We start from the raw sequence: 17,025 nt of genomic DNA, 5'->3' as shown, positions 1-17,025 counted from the left end.
ACACAGGAACGTCGAGCACTCGAGAGGAAAATCTCGGAAATGGAGGAGGAGCTCAAGGTACATGACCGTTAGCCATGCTGCCTGCTTTCTCGGCTATTTATCTCATCGTCAAGTAGTACATACTAGTGTGCCGCACAAAAAAAATTGTATCCAAAGAACACTTGGAACACCACATGAACAAAGACCTTCAAAGTGAGGCACACTATTGACTTCCAGCAAGTGGCACATGGCAAGGCTAGCATATTTCATGATGGCAGCACTTACCTACTTGAGTTCAGTTAAGATTGTCTAAACATACCTAGCTAAAGTGAAGTTCAGTTTCTTATCACTTCACATTATCGTTTGTTAGCGTGGTTTCGTTTCGATGCTGTGTGCATTGCACAAAGCCTGCTATAGACTGGCTGTGGTAGAAACTTGAATCTGCTTTGACCTGAGGAAGACTTTTAAGTGCTGGTGATGGAATTGTTGTTCACAATACCTTACAGAGCTTGAAGACACGAAAACAGTTTCTCTCTCATTCAGCCAAGGTGTGCGATGCCTCTTAAGCAGGCTGAAGTTTGTGTGGTTATTTGAGTTAGATTAGGTTAAAGGGCCTTTCCTTTAAGCTTGATGTAAAGGTGTCTCATTATTCAAGGAAGACATTTGGGAAATCATACAGCCCCGATTATGTGACACTATTTTTTACTGGTGCTTATGCGAAAGCGGTGTTAGTGGGCACCGTGTTATCGTGGCATTTGTGACGGCGTATCCGCATCGTGTTGATCCACATTTGCATCACTAGTTGCAACTCCAGCGACACCTGAGTAGATGGCCGCACTCACCATTCGCAGAGGCAAATCTTTTTTCAAGGCTGCATCCTGCCACGACCATTCCTCCAAGGCAGACTTTAGGCATCACCCTGGATTCAGCGAGGCATCAGACATTTTTCCTTTCAGCGACTCGCGGCACCTACCATCACCACCTTGACGACCATGGGCGTCTTGTTGCAGGTTCTGGCTCAGCTCAAGGCCGAGAACGCCAAGCTCAAGGCCGAAAATCGTGCGCTGACGCGCGTCGTGTCGAACTTGTCCAAATGAGGAAGGTAAAAAAAACCCCGACCGCTCTCATTGGTCACGCATCTTGGCAAGAGTGGCGCCTGGCTTCTGACAAACTCTCTCACTCGGCCTGCCATGCGCTGTGGAGTGGCGTGACTTGTGCAGCTCATTACACAGCTTGTTGTGGAACGGCTCGGGGCTTGTGTATGGCGCGGAAAAAACCCGAGACGTTGAGGGAACAAAAAGGGCAGTCACTCATTTCTTCTGCTTTAGGTGAAGAATTCGCCTTGAATTGGGCACCTTTAATTCCAGCCACTGGCGGCAGCAGGCGCAGTGGCTGGAATTAAAGAATACGAGGCAGGATCAGACAATTCATGAACAGACTGAAAACAAGTAAAAAGAACCCGGTAATTTGCAGACTGATGACACTGCCAGGGTGTGCAGATGTTGAGAACATATGCGATGCACAGGACAAAGGTAAATGCAAAGTGTTGGGAAGTCATTTCCCATGCTCCGTGTATAATTTGTAAATGTAAAATATAAAGCAAATTCAAGAGGGCAAAATGGAATGAACCCCACGTGGCATGTACTGAGAAGTATGTATCCTTCAAAAACGCACGGTCATTGCATACCGCCTGTAGTAACACATAGGGCAGAAACTTGGTAGATTAACAAAGGAGCTTGAGAAGAAGCCAAGGTCTATGCAACAACCGACGAAACAATAAATGATAGGCGTAATGTTAAGAGACAGGAAGACAGCAATGTGGATTAGAGGGCATACAGGGGTAGCCTGTAATCTTCAGTGGAGATAGTGGGAAGATTTAGTGAAGAAATGAAGTTGGCAGACAGGTTCCACGAAACATGCAGGGCAGATAACTGGTGGTCTATTACTGAGTGGGCACGCAGGGAAGAGAGACGCCATGGAGGGCTGTTGAGAACTAGGTGGCGTGATGAAATGAAAGCAAGGCAGGGATAATTGAGATCTCTGAAAGAAGTCTCCATCCTGTAGTCGACATAAAGACAGGCCGATGATGAATATAATTTTCTGGTAGTATTGCGTTGTTTCCCTATGCAGGTGCAAGTTCCTTAACTGATCACACCTGTGCGTTTTTGCCTGAGTGGAAAGCTTTTAATTGATATGTAATTTGGAACAGCTGCATGTGTTTTTATTAAGGTAGCAGTTTGAAGGTGCTGCTATCAATCAGGGCACATGCTCGCAAAGGTACGGAAATTAATACATTCAGAGGAGCCACATAGTGTGTGAACGTTGAAGATTTTATATTGAGCTTATTTTTGCATTTATACCAGTGAACATTTAGCTTAGGTGTAGGGGCCTGCACTGATAGAATGTTTGCACTAACAGTGGTAGCATAGTGTTTTAAGGAAGCTCTGGGCTTTGAGCATCAGTCTACTCTTAACTGCAGCTATTAGTCATCGCTGCCATTTCTTCGTTTCAAGTAGTTGGTTATTAGCCAAGGAAAAATTTTAAACTTGCACACTTATGAAGTGGGGTGGGAGGGAGAGGATGTGTGCTTTTAACTTGCATGGCATTTGCTGCATAACAAAAAATTTAAGGCATTCCTAAAGCAGAAAATGGTGTTGCCCTGAAATCTAAGCTTGGTTGCTATGTTGACTGGTCATTTCATCAGATCAAGATGAGGCATGGAGCATTCATCACAAAGACCATCATAACTCCAAACACATCGCCTGTTACTGTGCAAGGTACTTTTTGAACTGTTGGGAAAGACATATGCCCATTCACAACTTCTTGCATAAGAGTTTTTGACCAGAGTGATCACTGCCCCAAAGTCTTTTGTGATTGTTTTGTGGATGGTGCTGTTGCGCACATCAAGACACAGATGCTATTACTGGGCATTTTAATGCCATTGAGCCTTTTGAAAACTTTTGTGAGACAGATGCAGCTTTAGCACACTCCAATGCCTAACCGATTTCAACTGTGTGGAAAGGGTAATGAGATGAGGTCAGCTCTGTAACATCTTGATAACAATAACACTTTATGGGATGAACAAGAGCATGTCTTCATGTGCTATCAGTGAATGCCAATGGCATTTGCAATGTTACAACACATGTGGGCGGTGCGAATATGGAAAGCGCATTTTCATCATGCACATGTCATTCCGCACGGAGCTGAAGTTGTGGGAGTCTTCGCACACAAGCCCATGTTCCCTCTATGTGTTTAAATAGTACATAAATTCTGCAGCCACAAGTTGGCAGTAATACCTCATTTGGATGGTCGCCTTTTTTAAAACAGTCAAAGGTGTTCTTTTTCACAAGCGAAATTGTGTGGTATACCTATTGTGTTTATGAAGCAGAGTTGACAGGTTTTTTTACATATACCTCAGCCTCCAGGTTTGTTCCCAAGTCTCCGGGTTTTTTGTAAATTTTTTATGTGATGTGTGCGTTACCCTACCAGAACTAAAAAAACAAGCACTCAGAACCTGCTTTAATGTGTTGCAGTTATTCTTTAACGTAATCATTTGTGTGGACAAGTACTCTCTCCCTGCATTGAAGTTCTCACATTGTGACAGTGTGCGACTTGTAATGTGCGGCTGTCACAAGCCAGACAGAAAACGAATGTGCAAGCTGTATAACACTAATGTGACTAGCAGGGCTTAAGCTGTAGTCAGTGAAATGGTTGTCTTCACTGCTTAAGTACAACTCCCATGGTTTCTTATTTCCAAGAACCTAAGTTAGTCGTAAGCAGTGAATTTTTTTAATATTTTTAATGAACGAGTATGTTGTTTTCTGGAGGTTACAAACACATCGACATTAGATGCCACTTTTGATTGCCAATGCCATGACTTGTAGTGCTGCTTTTTTTCTCAGAATGCCACTGTGTGATTTGCCTTAGAGGTGTGCACGTTTAACTGCATGAGTAGATTTGCCCCCTGTGTGTTGAACACTCATATGATGATAGTGCTAAGCGTGTGTAGTGAGAAGGCGTCCTAAGTATGAAATTAACATTTGGTGGACAGCTCATCTGCCACACGCGTCGGAAAGTCACTCTGTTGGCTTGTCAGAAATGCCAGGACATACGTTTGAACATGACATCTACTAATCCTTTCTTGAAATGAGCACAACACTACCATTATTTTGCTCCAGACTGCAGAGTCTTTGCAAAGTGGTGTTTCGTCTCCTGCGTGCTGTAGTGTATTGTTTATCGATTGCTGCTTTCATTGTTCCTGTTCGGATGAGTGCAGTGGAACCTCATTGATACTTTCCTCACTCTTGCATTTTCCCAGCTGCTGCCTTGCGTTTTCATGTTCACGACCAATGACTTCTATGTATATGTTCACATTTCATATGCAACGATTCTGCAATGTTCCTGCATCTTGTGTTGCGTTTGAGTGAAGCAGTCGCGTAAATTTAGCAGTGCCGAGGCAAATTACTCTTGCGCATTGCTACAGAGACGGTAAATGTATACTCGCAGCTAAGCCTGTTAAGCCTCACCCGTGGCCTCCCTCTGAAATGCAGGAAGTACACAATCGTCAGTCTCAAAAAGCGCGGCTGAACACAGTAGCAAGTTTAGTCGGTTTTTCTAAAGTCAGCTTCGCCACATTGCAGATATGTTATGCGGTGAAACCCACCAAGTATTGTGGTAAAGCATATTAAGTGGAAAGGGGCCAGTGTCGCATAACATGGTTAGTGTCCCTCAATTATACATGCTCGCACATGCAGTCTCTGGTCACAATACGAGAGCCGAGATGCCTAGTTACTGTGCTGGCGGCATTCAGAGTTTTTTCTGGTGTTGCTGTTAGGGGCCTTGTAACATGCATCAATGGGGTTCTACTGTGCTGAGAAACCATGAATAGAATGCAGTGAACATCCTCTTCACTGATTTATTTGAGTTCTGGCTACTTAGCACTGACAATCTTGTCACAACACTTCGACATTGAAGCAGATGATATATTCAGTGAAGCCACTCTGAATGCCTGACCACGTACTATGTTTTCGGGCTTGCTTCTGTACCGAGAGGATTAAGTTCAAAGGATGAAAGGCTTGGCACTCGCATGAACTGTGGTGTCTTAAGACTAGTTCAGTGTGCTGGGAGCACTCAGTGTAAAGGAGGACAAACAATTCAGCTACTTGACCTTTCATAACTGTTGAACCCTAAGTGTATTCATCTCTTCAGTGAGCATTTTAGATCACCGAAAAGTTTCTGTATTCAGTCTCACAGCTTGGTAAATTTTTTCATGCTTGAACATGAGAATGACTTCACGTGAGTTCTCCATTTGAGTTCGTATACAGAAAACATGAAACTGTGTGAAACTATGCACACAAACTTCACTGGTTTGTACTGGAGTGCCAGCAGTGTGTGTAAATACAAAGCTGTACTATGACAGACAATTGAAATATGAACAAGTTATGAATAAGTGGAATGTATTCTTTTGTTTCTGCTTTCTCTAATGTATATCAGCATGACCTCAGCTTGTATGCTTTTAGTGTGAGTACTAACAGTTAGACATCTATGGAACAAACATAGATATAACATGTTCTTAGATATAAGGAAGTAATGCTAATATTTGTGAATTATTGTCTTTGATATCAACATGTATACTTCTAATGAATAGCATATATAACATAGGTATTTCAATGTTGAATGCGACATTGTTAGAACGAGGTAGGTTTGACTACCATTTTTTTTAGAATAGATAACTAGTGGTGCTAATCATGGTCTTGAATTATTACTTGCAAAAGGTGCTTTACATTGTAATCTGGTGTTCATGTTTCGTTTGTTTGTTACCGTACGTTCAGTTGTGCAATTTGTCTAAGCAAGAAGGTTCTCTGACTTTCAACTCAAATTCATCGGGCACCAACAGCACATGAACAGACATATATGGATTCTTAGCCAATTAATATTTGAGACATGGATGGCAATTTCTAAAGAAGAAAAAGGAAGTCTGTTAAGTAATATTTTTTCTTTAACTGCTGTATTAGTAATTCCTTTGTCAAAAGTGAAAGTGAAGCTGTCTACGAAGGAGGTAGCAGCTTTTCAGTGGACGGCCACACCAAAAGGGGCATCCACAAAAATTTTATAACATTTTGCTTGAAGGTTGCTTTGAGTAAATGCTCAGGAATAAATGTGGGTATTATATATGTATTTTGCGCTTAATACCGTTTTTTTTTTTTTTTTGGTGCCTTACAAACACATTTGCTCATCGTTGAGGGCAGTATTCAAGCTTGGAAGCAAAAGTATGCATTGACAAGAGCCGTGTTTGCTGTGTTCCTTGGCATGTATTTTCCTAAAAAAATTTGAAATAAGAAATTCTGCCACTACTGCCTATGGGAACTGCAGGTGTCGCAGTTCAGCCAGTGTGAGAATGATGTTTAGTTAATGGATTTGCCTAAGCTTCGTCCTTCTGGCTCCAAACAACTTTGTGACATTGCGAGCTGATTATTTTCAACAGGATATTGCATTATAAATGCAATAAAGTCCACAGTAGTTATACATGTGCACACAGAGTTTATTGCCTACATACATTTATAAGTATAAGGACTTAAAATTTTTTTTAATTTAAGGACTTGAAAATTTAGAAAAACAACCCATAATGACACTACATGAACGTCTCAAGCCAGAAGTACAAACATTAGACAAATCCATGTACTACTGCTATCCTTTCCCGTGGTATAGCTGAACGATCGCACCGCCAGAGTTCCCTCCAGTAATTTTAGTAGGAAGCTCTGTAGTCCTCAGAACACCGTCAGTCAGTCACTTTATTTCCTTTTCTGGAAAAAGCAGAAGGGAAAAGCTCAACTTAGCTTGTTAAGGCTTCAGAGCCCTATGCAGTTCAGCAGCGTATAACACAACATTAAGTACACGTAATCCTGCGTAGGATTAGGCAAAGATGTGAAATATTCATGTGCATATACTGCAAGATGATACAAGAAAGGGAAAACACAAATCAACAGTAAAATAAATAGGAGCGCATAGATATCAACACCTTATAGAACATCTTAGTGCCTCCCTTGAAATGCTCTAATATGTTTTTCAGAGGTTTAGAGTCACACCACGCCCTTTTTTTTTTCCTTCCAGCAATCGGAACAGCTGCGAGCCGAAAATGCACGGCTCCGTGAGGAGAATGGTGCCCTGATACGTGTCATCAGCAAGTTGTCCAAGTAACCCTCCCCCCCCCCCGTTCCCTACTCCTCGGCAGAGGCGGCACCGTCGTCCTCCCCCGAAACTTCGTCTTCGCTTGTCCATCGATCCATCTCTCCGCTGCCGGGAAAGAGAGAATGCTGAGCGCTTGTTTGCTCTTCGCTGGCCGCCGTCGTTTTTGTTGTTTGCCTGCTGCCTCGTTGTTGGCTTGACTCGACCTTCTCTCGGCCTAAATCGGCACACCGAGTGACCTTTTCTGGAACGAATGCTTCAGCGGCCTTAGCAATTTGTGTGTAGAGAAATCTGAGCCACCTGTACACTCCAAAGAAAGCTTGCACCCTCAGGGGTCCATCCTGTCGCCAATGATAATATTCATCCATATTGCATGCCTTTACATTCTTCAACACAGCACACTCGGTTCTTTTCTGTCACAAGTGGCAAGCAGCGTGACATGGCATGCGTGACAGGAAAATCGTGAGTACGGAGTGCTAAAGAAAGGGAATGTTCACAAGATTGGTGAACGGTTTGGCGACGAGATAAACCCCAGAGGCTGTAAAATTTTTTTCAGTGTATAGTATCTTGTACAGCGGTCAGGTCGGCGCACAGTTCCCAGGAACGTTGGCATGCCTGGAGTGTGTTTCCAAGTGCGTTGTCATGTGTGGCATTTAGGTGATGTTTGGAAGTGTTTTTCTTCCTGTGCGCTGGCTGTGGCTACACAACCACCACCCACTTCTGCCTTGCTCGGTGTTCAAACTTCTAACCTCTCCTGCAGGCAGTGCTGCCAGTTTAGCTTACTTTAAACCTGTTTAGTGGGGAAAGAAAGATGGTTTTAGCGTTTTTAGCAGGTAGGTTTTTGTTGTGCATTTCCAAAAGTATTTTCATCATTCATAGCAGATTCCAAATGATTGTTTGGCAACTGAATCCCTGCCAGAAAAATTATTCTTGATTTTGAATTCTTGTCATTGGTAATACATTGTCATTGTTTTGTGTTTGACGGCTGATTGACTCATTTTGAGGCAAACCCAATTAAGCAGGGTGAAAAAAGCCTGATTAGCATATACTGTAAACTTAGTTAAGCCAAACTTGGCATGAAGTCAGTATCAGTACACTTATAAGGTGGAATTCAACATGAAAGCACTGAATAATTTTTTTTTGTCAAACTAGGGGAAGTCTTAGCATTTGCAATAGTGCAGAGGTCTGCAGAACACCATCAAGCATTGATTACCCAACATCCTAAGCCAGAGTGCATAAAGGAATCGTTTAGTGTTTATGCTGTTTTATTTATTTTGTGATGTACCATATTAAGGTGCATCAGGAATAGTTAATGGAAATGTGAATTGCTTCTCTTGAAATGAACAAAATTTCAGTCCCTTTGAGATTATGTGAATGGGAGTCTATAGACATTAAAGTGAAACCTGTTCGTGTACTTATAATTCCGACGTTGTTTTGCAGAGCATAGAACAGTTTACAGGATACAGCAAGTAACCCTAAAAGGTGACTCTTCTGGTGCTTAACATTGCTCGTTAACTATACTTGATCGTACCTCTTGCTGAAGTTTTGCTTCACGTGTTCACAAAAGTATTTAGCTCAATTTAGTGGATTTCAAGCATTGATTTTAATGGGCTGCTTGGCAATGAAAGATGGCAGCACTGCCTGCATGTGGGCTTAGCTGCGTGGCTGGTCACCGCTGGGTGAGTACTTTGGGGAGACAGTACCCGTGCAGCCAAGCAAGTGCAGTACCAATTTGGTGCGCTCAGCTGTCACTTTCCTGTCGTCTGCACCAGCAGGTTGGAAACTTCATTCAGTCTTTGTAACGAATGACCCAGTACTGGCCAGTTGGAACAAATTCAAAGCCCTGTGATAACTGAAGCGAGATTGCAGTTCTGTTGGAACTGACGTCCATCGAGCATTCATGTGGCAGTCCTGCATCAAGGCCTCAACAGTGGTCCTTGTTGCAACCAATGCGGCAAGGGGCTTCTCAGTCATGTTAAGGTGAGATCGCGCATGCATCAAGTTCTCGCTAGACTGGCAAGGTTTTAGTTGAATATTTCAGCAAGTTGCTGTCACGATAACTTTTTTTTTTCTCCGAATGCTCGCAGCTGGTGCAGTGTTAGACTTCTGTGAAGTGAGCACAATTTGAATTTGAAGCAGGTCGGTGTATTTCTTGACAGCTTCTGAGACAGCTCGCCAAGCCTAAAGAGCCGAGGTGTGGGCCTGCTAGACATGTCGTCACAAATGTCTTTGTAAGACCATAGTTTGTCAGGCACAGTTTCACTGAATAAGACCCTCGCTGCAAAGCGACTGTTAAAAAAGTGCTGAGAGGTGTGAATAAGCCAGACAATCTTGGTTGTGCACAGTCTACATTAGGTGAGACCTGTCTTGCTTAACGAAGTATGTATGCAGTTGCAATGATGCAACTGTGGAAATGCGAGGCGCGTGACTCGATAGGCGGCAGACAGATTATTGCAGTGCATGTGATTTTGTTAAGAGAGTGCAGAAGTGCTTAAAGCCCGGTCCTTCCCCTGCACAGAGCATAGGAAGAAGCAGCGTTGACGAGAGTTTTACAGCCACAACCCTTCATTTCTTCCTTTTTTGTCTAGTCTGATGTACATGGGTTGCTTGTACTCTTGCTCATCTGTTGCCCAACAGCTTTCATCCTTAGGGCATATGCTTGCTTTTTAGCTGCTGTGATGCAATCATCACTTCTGATTGGGACAGTGTTAAACAGACAGTGGGAACGCGAAAATGGTGGCACCAGTGTGGTCATGGCTGCCATTACCACTTCAATTTGCCTGGAAAAGTGAATCTACGACCAGGGCCTTTGCATTGTGCTTGCGTTACACTGGTAAACCCTTGTTTCTGGTCTGTTGCCTAATCAGGCACTGTCATTTGTAGCAGAATTCACCCCAGCCGCATCTCTTCAGGTGTTTTAGTTTTTTTTTTTCGCATATTGTAAAGTCAGACTCTCTGGGGTTTATAGGCTGTTATTAAATGGTTGCCACAAACTTTATTTTTGGTTGTTGGCCATACATGACAAGAGACATTGTGTTGCTTCTCAACATTGTACTTGTCAAAATTGTCTGTCAAAGTTGTAAAATTGTGCATTCTTCTGCTGGATGTTACTTTGTAATTGCCCGTGCAGTTGTGCTGCTCCCTGGTTGAAAAGTTGCCCCGAGTGCTGTCGTGCACACGCGTGCCTTTTTTTTTTTTCCCACACCACGCTTCGCTGTTTTTGGCACAAGCTACTTTAAAACGAGATTTGTGTGCAACGCTGGAATTGACAAGCATTGTTATATTGTCTCATTCATTTGGCTTTATTTGCATTGAAGGAACGTCTACACCTTTAGGCATTTTTACGGTAGCCCAAATATTTTTTTTTTCCTTTCGGAGGTTGTAACAAAAAATGTGTGAATTTTTTTTTTCTCATTTGTAAGGTCTGGTAACATGTGCGTGTATGTGTATGTGAAAATTAGTAAGCAGTGGTGAGGCACCTTGTTTTATGAATCGATGAAAAGCCCAATTTTAAGACCTGTGCGACAGGAGACGCGACAGGAGAATGCTTACTCTTCTTCTAGGTTCTTTTGTGAGGTTTTATTATGAGGCTAATATGTGCCCTTCATATGCTGTAATTCTGTCACACTGAGAAATGATCTGCACTGAAATTAAGAAAGGTGACGGGTGTTGATGAAGTATTGGTTACTCTGTCAGGTCGCTTCATCGTTGTATTTGCCTTAGTCGCAACCTAGGGCAGTCTATCACATTTCTGGAGACCTGACTAGTAAACAACACCAAACCGCCAAACGACAAGCTTTTGCCACTCGCAAGACCCAAACCCTAGTGCCATGAAATATTTGTTCCTAAATGAGCCATTGGAGAGAATGTACTGAATGTCGACACCAACCTTTCTCGTCCAGCGCATCTCGTGCACATGTCTTTGTTCGTGCAAGACTATATGTCGTGCACTTTCAGGCTGCACAGACCGCTTGGATGTGAAAAACATATATAGGAGCGTTGCACACTTATGTGTCACTTTAGTTGTCTAAGCACTTGCAGCCTTTGGGTAATTGTCAAGAACAAAACACGACGCCATGGCAGGAGTACATTAATAAATCGCAGGTCGTCTTTCCCAACTCTACACATCAATACGCTCTCTATTCTGTACATACCTTTCCTGCCTGGCCAGCATGTCAGTATCTTGCACACTGCATCATGTCGCATCATGACATGCTGCGCACTATGGTGCCTTGGACTCTACAAAGCCAATTGAGCATTATAGCCCGTTTTTACTTAAAAAAAGTGTCTTTTTTGGAGACTGCACCTTTACCGAAGTTTTGTGTAACTCATAGTACAACAGAGTGTCGTGTTTTTTGAAGAGTCGCGAATATGGTAGTTGGCAGAGCTTTTCTTTTTTTGCTTTTGCATTCGCCAGTGGCTGCTCTCGGCCTACTACAGTTATTTGTTCTGATTGCAAAGAATGTGTGTGTATGTGCGTGTGATGCTGCGGTTTGTAAGCGGCTACGTGCCGAGGTTGAGGCATAGCTCAAGTAAAGCTGCAGACTTCTCCGCATTGTAGAACAGGACAGTGAAGCATTTTCGACGTGGACGTTTAATATATTTATTTATGAAGCGCCTGCACATGTGGACTGCAGTGTTTTTACCCATGCTGTGTTTTTCGTTCAGTTTATCCCACCCACCCTCTGCCCTTCCCTGTCGCTTGATATATTCCCTGGACAGAACGAACTTCGCTGTGCCTGTGTTGTACGAAGTGTTTTATTGAAGTCGTGGGCGCTCATTCCTGCGAAGGAATTTCAGTGTCTCAGATGAATGTTTGTAATAAAACAGTTTTTTTTTTCTTTGTGACTAGCCCTCTCGACTGAGTCGTTGCTGGGCGCTGCATTTTGCTGCGTCAGCTTTAGTACGGGATGTGTGGTACAGTTTTAGCTCTGACAGTACATTTACTAATGTCTGATGGCAGACAGAAACTAGTTAATGACAACTAGCCACGGTACTTCAGATCAACAACAGCAACGAGTCTAGTAGAAGTTCTTTGTCAGATGGCGCAAGCTGGCTGTGGTGGCAGAGAAGCAGGGAAGACAGTGAGAGCTGAAGTAGTTACAGCCATGGGTAACTGTGAAGTATAGAGGTTTTAATAAAGAGAGAAAAGATGGGAGACGGACAAAATTTCAGACATCCATAGATGTTTTATAACACCCGATCAGCTCAAGTAGTGCCTATTTGTCACCACCCCCGTTCAATGTGCATGTCGGTAGAAATCATCCGTAGTGTTGGGTAACGCTAACGTGTACTAGAATATTCTAGTACACGTTGGTATAATGTAAAGACTCATTTTTGCTTTGTACTATCCTTATCCACTTTTCACCACCAGCCAGTCCTGGTGATAATGCAGGTGGGTTGCCACTTGCACCACTCGCTGCATGAAGTGACAAAAAAATTTATATTAGAATGAAGTGCTACATTATCTCGACCACGGACTTTTCTGCAAAAGCTACGCAGTTTATGGTGGACTTCCTTTATGCACCAGTGGTGGAAGTGCGTCTTTACAGGTCAACATGAACTCTACGTGAATGAATCATTCCCAAAAGCCAACATTGTAGCTACTTGTCCAAGCCACTGCTTTAAAGCGAAGCTTCCTTTGCATGGCGGGAAGCCTAGTCGTAAAAATTCACAGTTCCGCCAGAACGGCGAAGCAATGATTGCGATAGCAAATTAGTAGATAGCTGTATGAAATAAGGATGGTGGCAATAGAAACCTGTAAACATTCGCTTATAACTAAATGAACTATGATAAAATGAGTAAGCGTGACTCAACGAGTACATAGAAAGACACACCGAGACAGCATCTTTGTGCGTGTGCTTTCTATAACCTTGTTCAGTCACGCTAACACATTCTATCCTGAATTCAAACCAACTAGCCCCTCAAAGTGTTCTAAGTTAACCAGCATGGTGTCGCACGTGCATAGGTAAACATGAACACGCATCGCTCGATGACAGCGGAAACTGAAATTGCTGGAGTTCGGAATCGCGGGAGCAGCCGCGAGCGAATTGACCTCCGCGCATCACTCTTCAACGCGTACGAAACGTCGAAAGCACAGCGCATACGCAGCTACGGGCACTACGCGCACCCTGCAAACATCGCTTTACAGATGAGGCCCGCGCGGGCGCGCACTTTCGCCGCGTCGCAGATCGCTTTCAAGACACCAGCGCCGGCAACGCGTCCCTACGGCGTCCGCGTTTCGCGTGGCAACGCCGCAGTAGACGCCGCGGTTGTGTCCGCTCTGTGTAGAGCGGCGGGCGAGGAGGACATCGAGGCACCGTAGCAGCCGCCGGAGGACGCTCCTCCTCCCTCGCCTCACCCCCTTGCCTCGCGCGCCGCAGGAGAGGGCACGCATCCGGGCCGCGTTCATCGAGATTGAACCGCGTTCGCCGGATCGCGCCCTTTCACTCGTACAGAACCTCACGGCGACGGCAGAAATCCGCCTGGAGTGGATCCATATAATTGCTATCGCAATAAAAATGGAGTAGGCCCTAGTCACGTGATAGACAAGCAGTACATTCTATTCGGCTCGCGTTGGTTGCATCTGCTGCGGGGGATTTCGGAAGAGGCGCACATGGTACGCTTGACGAATGCACATGCCGAGATTCAGTGAAAGTTGAAGCGTGTGACGCAGTCGAGTCCGTGTTATGTCATTCAGCTAACGCACCGAACCACCTTGCGTTTCGAACGAAGGTGTCGGATAACCGCAGCACTGTGTCCAACAACCGCGAGAGCAATCTCGAGGACGGCTGATCGCATTTCGGGGCGGTTTCAGGAAAACATGGAAACCTTTCACCCTACCAACATGTGCAGGCAACCAAGCCACCTTATTTCTGACGGCGATTCGCTGCGTTGGGCCATGTCTTCTGGTAAGCGATGATGCCTAAATTCTGCAAACATGTGCAGACGATCAAGCGAGCGTCTAGGGTCTGCAGCGACTGCTTTCCTGTGGGGGAAAAAAAATGGCCGCTTCTTGTGCTCAAGGATTGACTGGCGAGCCGGGGACCACGAATATATTTAACACCGTGCCAGCCCATTAAGGCAGACGGTCCCTGTCGACGCTGTCGTTCTGCTCAGACCGGCGAGAACTCGACAGTGTAACGACAAGGCACCGCGCAATCTTGCGAAATAGTGCACGTAAATCGGGAGCAAGTCTGGACTTCGGCGTTTAGAGATGCAGACTCATGCTATTTATTTCTCTCCCAACAAAAGACGCACAGCAGAACCTTTTAGCTAAAACGTGGCAAAAGCTATCCCGCAAAGCATCATGTCTTTCCATATAGCGAAACAAGATATAGCGGAACAAAAAAAAATTGTTCCAGCGGAACAAAAATTGCGAAACAACGAGACCGCGCTCGGGCATTCTGAACGGGTTTCGAGGCGAGAGCGCTGGCAGCTCCACTAACCGCTGTGGTAATTAAGCGCGAGTGACGCTTTGAAAACTCTGTCGTCATGGGTCAGGCGCCCCATTCTTTCTCCACGTTTCAAGGCAACCCATTTGGAGCGAAGGACGACGCGCGCGGTAGCAGAAAACTACCCCGACTACCCGTTGTTGACCATTTTCGCGACGCAGTTTGCTCTTGAAGCGAGATGGCGCTTTCGGCGATGTGCCGCTAACTTCGTAAAGTAGTGCCACGCTTTGAAGAATGCCGCGTCCTCCTCGCGCGCTCTGGCCGAGGTTGGCGCCGCGTCACTATTGGCCTAATACCATCACGTGGGCCCTCGCGCCTTGCTTCAGCGCCATTTTTGCTCGAGAAGCGTCTACGGAGTGGCGAGGAGCGCATGTTGGTGCCGTTGCTACGCTCGAGCAATGTAGGTGGCGCCACGGTCGAGGAGGGAGCGCGAAAGAGGAGAAACGAGGAGGAGAGTGCCACTACTTTACGAAGTTTAAGGCGCTTTATGTGCCGCACGTTGCCTCGACAAAAGCGCGCGAATAGGAAACCACTACCTATTCTGCACTGATTCTGCGCGACCAGCTGTCGGAAATGCAACTGCGTTTTCGCTAACGCACTGTGCTCTATTCGTGCTGCAAAATACGGAGCGGCGAAGTGAAGACGTGTGAAGTAGTTGGCTGCAAACATTGTGACTGGCACATTTAAGGAATGCACTGAACCGGGACGTCCAAGTTCACAGACCGCTGATACATAAGGTATCATAAGGACTGCCCGTGTTGCCGGCTCTTCACGGTGCATGGCTTCCCTCGAGGATAAAAGAAAAAAACGTCACTCATCTTCCAGCGTTGTAGCGCTAACCTCCATGGAAAGGACTTCAACCCCGGAACGTCTGCACGAGTGAGTACCGTTCGTTATACGGTGACAAAGGGAGTGGCGCCGCTTCTTCGCATGTAGTAAGTTTCTCGCACGTTATGTACACTCATTCGCCCCGATTCGCTCTCAAACTTACGCCCACCCTATCGCCAACTTATCGAGAATAAGTGAATGGGCGCACATTTGAGTAAAAGTGCGCCGGTCCTGTCGTTTGTGTTTCATCTTGTGTCCTGGTCTTCTGCGCCTTTCCTTTACTAATTCAAGCACATTTGAATCAATGTGCCGAAGCATGGCTGCCGGCGACTACACCGACAGCACACTAATCTTCGAAGCTGAATGTTTCGTAGCGGTACACAAAGTAAGCGAGTAACTAGCGATAACACGCATTGGCTACGAGCTGTTACAGCGTGCAGAACAGCTACGTTACAAGCCTTGTGCACAGCAAGAACAAATCTCTTGGAACTGAGCACACCCGTGAGCGATCAGGCGGAAAATAAAACAGATAGTGACCGCCCGGAGAACTTTGCCGAGTCGGAAACTGACAATTTAAGCCACTGATCAAAGTATTTGAGAAGATGCTAAGCACGCTGATACTGATTCAATGCAGAAGCGGAAAGTTAGGATAGCTTGGAATACATTTCAGCCACGATTTTATTACGAGCACCATGTATGCTGCTTGCGCTGTTTGGACAAAGCGTAATGAGCTCCGAATTCGCTTGCATGTCCTTTGAAGCTGTCGTCCACCCAGTCACCGTTACAACGCCCACCGAAACAGTGGTTTGCTGAGCCATGCCGGAGTTGTGTATATCCATTGTAAGCACAGAATCAACGGTGAAGCTAAGGCAAGCAATGGCCACGTCACTGCGTGATCCAACGTGACAGCGCCCATGGGATCGCCGTGAAAGCGGTGAAAACTTCCTGCGTGCCACGACGCCTGTGATGTCAACTGCCACTAAAAGTTACCACGTACCAAACTCGAAAGGTCCGACGACCATGTGGGCCGAATCCTACCAAAACAGTTCGATGATCACGATACACCCTAATGCGATATTTGAGCGCAACTTTTCATTTAGCGATATATTGGCTGACGTGGACAATCTGTCTCGTGCGACATGTTGCTAACGGAGCGAACTGCTAATCAGGAAATGCCGAGAGGCTGCGCGTGGACGCGATTCGCAGCCTGTTTCTCATGGCGCGATTGGGGCGAAAAAAATCGTTCTGCCGCGAACGTCGCAGAGCGATTTTTGCTTACAGCTTTCACATGCGTTTGCGGCAGCGCGATTTCCATCGCAGTGATGCCGCAAGCTTGCCCCCTGCTCACGAAGGATCCATGCCTGCATCATTAAGTAAAAACAACATGGAAACTTGTCAAATATTCGAATTCGATTATTTCGAATATTCGAAAATATTCGAATATTCGAAAGTGGTGTACTTATTCGATAATAGAATAAGCACACCACTTTTTAACGTTTAAAAGCGTTGAGACTACGACAGCTTGCAGATGCGGCGAATGAGACGCCACACAAGCCGCACTCTTTGGGTGGGGTGGTTT

At 45.1% G+C, this 17,025-nt stretch overlaps 2 protein-coding genes across 7 annotated transcripts in view; both read left to right on the top strand.

The window, feature by feature from the left end:
- Mbs (Myosin binding subunit) overlaps positions 1-12,012 on the top strand; it is a 98,794-nt gene extending 86,782 nt beyond the window's left edge. For 2 of the 4 annotated variants that reach the window (XM_065448965.1, XM_065448963.1), the window contains 3 exons: positions 7-57; positions 990-1,081; positions 7,090-12,012. In XM_065448965.1, coding sequence (XP_065305037.1) covers positions 7-57; positions 990-1,076 — 138 coding nt within the window. In that variant the 3' untranslated portion in view covers positions 1,077-1,081; positions 7,090-12,012. The remainder of the gene's footprint in view (positions 1-6; positions 58-989; positions 1,082-7,089) is intronic. The other 2 variants (XM_065448964.1, XM_065448962.1) reach the window with 1 other exon arrangement.
- Positions 12,013-15,244: 3,232 nt separating this feature from the next.
- LOC135915810 (NF-kappa-B inhibitor alpha-like) overlaps positions 15,245-17,025 on the top strand; it is a 96,719-nt gene continuing 94,938 nt past the window's right edge. Inside the window, exon 1 of one of the 3 annotated variants that reach the window (XM_065448953.2) lies at positions 15,245-15,497. In XM_065448953.2, the coding sequence (XP_065305025.1) occupies positions 15,397-15,497 (101 nt within the window). In that variant the 5' untranslated portion in view covers positions 15,245-15,396. The remainder of the gene's footprint in view (positions 15,498-17,025) is intronic. The other 2 variants (XM_065448954.2, XM_065448951.2) reach the window with 2 other exon arrangements.

The sequence above is a fragment of the Dermacentor albipictus genome, chromosome 10, assembly GCF_038994185.2.
Source record: "Dermacentor albipictus isolate Rhodes 1998 colony chromosome 10, USDA_Dalb.pri_finalv2, whole genome shotgun sequence".
Lineage (NCBI taxonomy): Eukaryota > Metazoa > Arthropoda > Arachnida > Ixodida > Ixodidae > Dermacentor > Dermacentor albipictus.
Note: the sequence above shows the minus strand (reverse complement) of the source record. Positions and strands in the feature narration are given on the sequence as shown.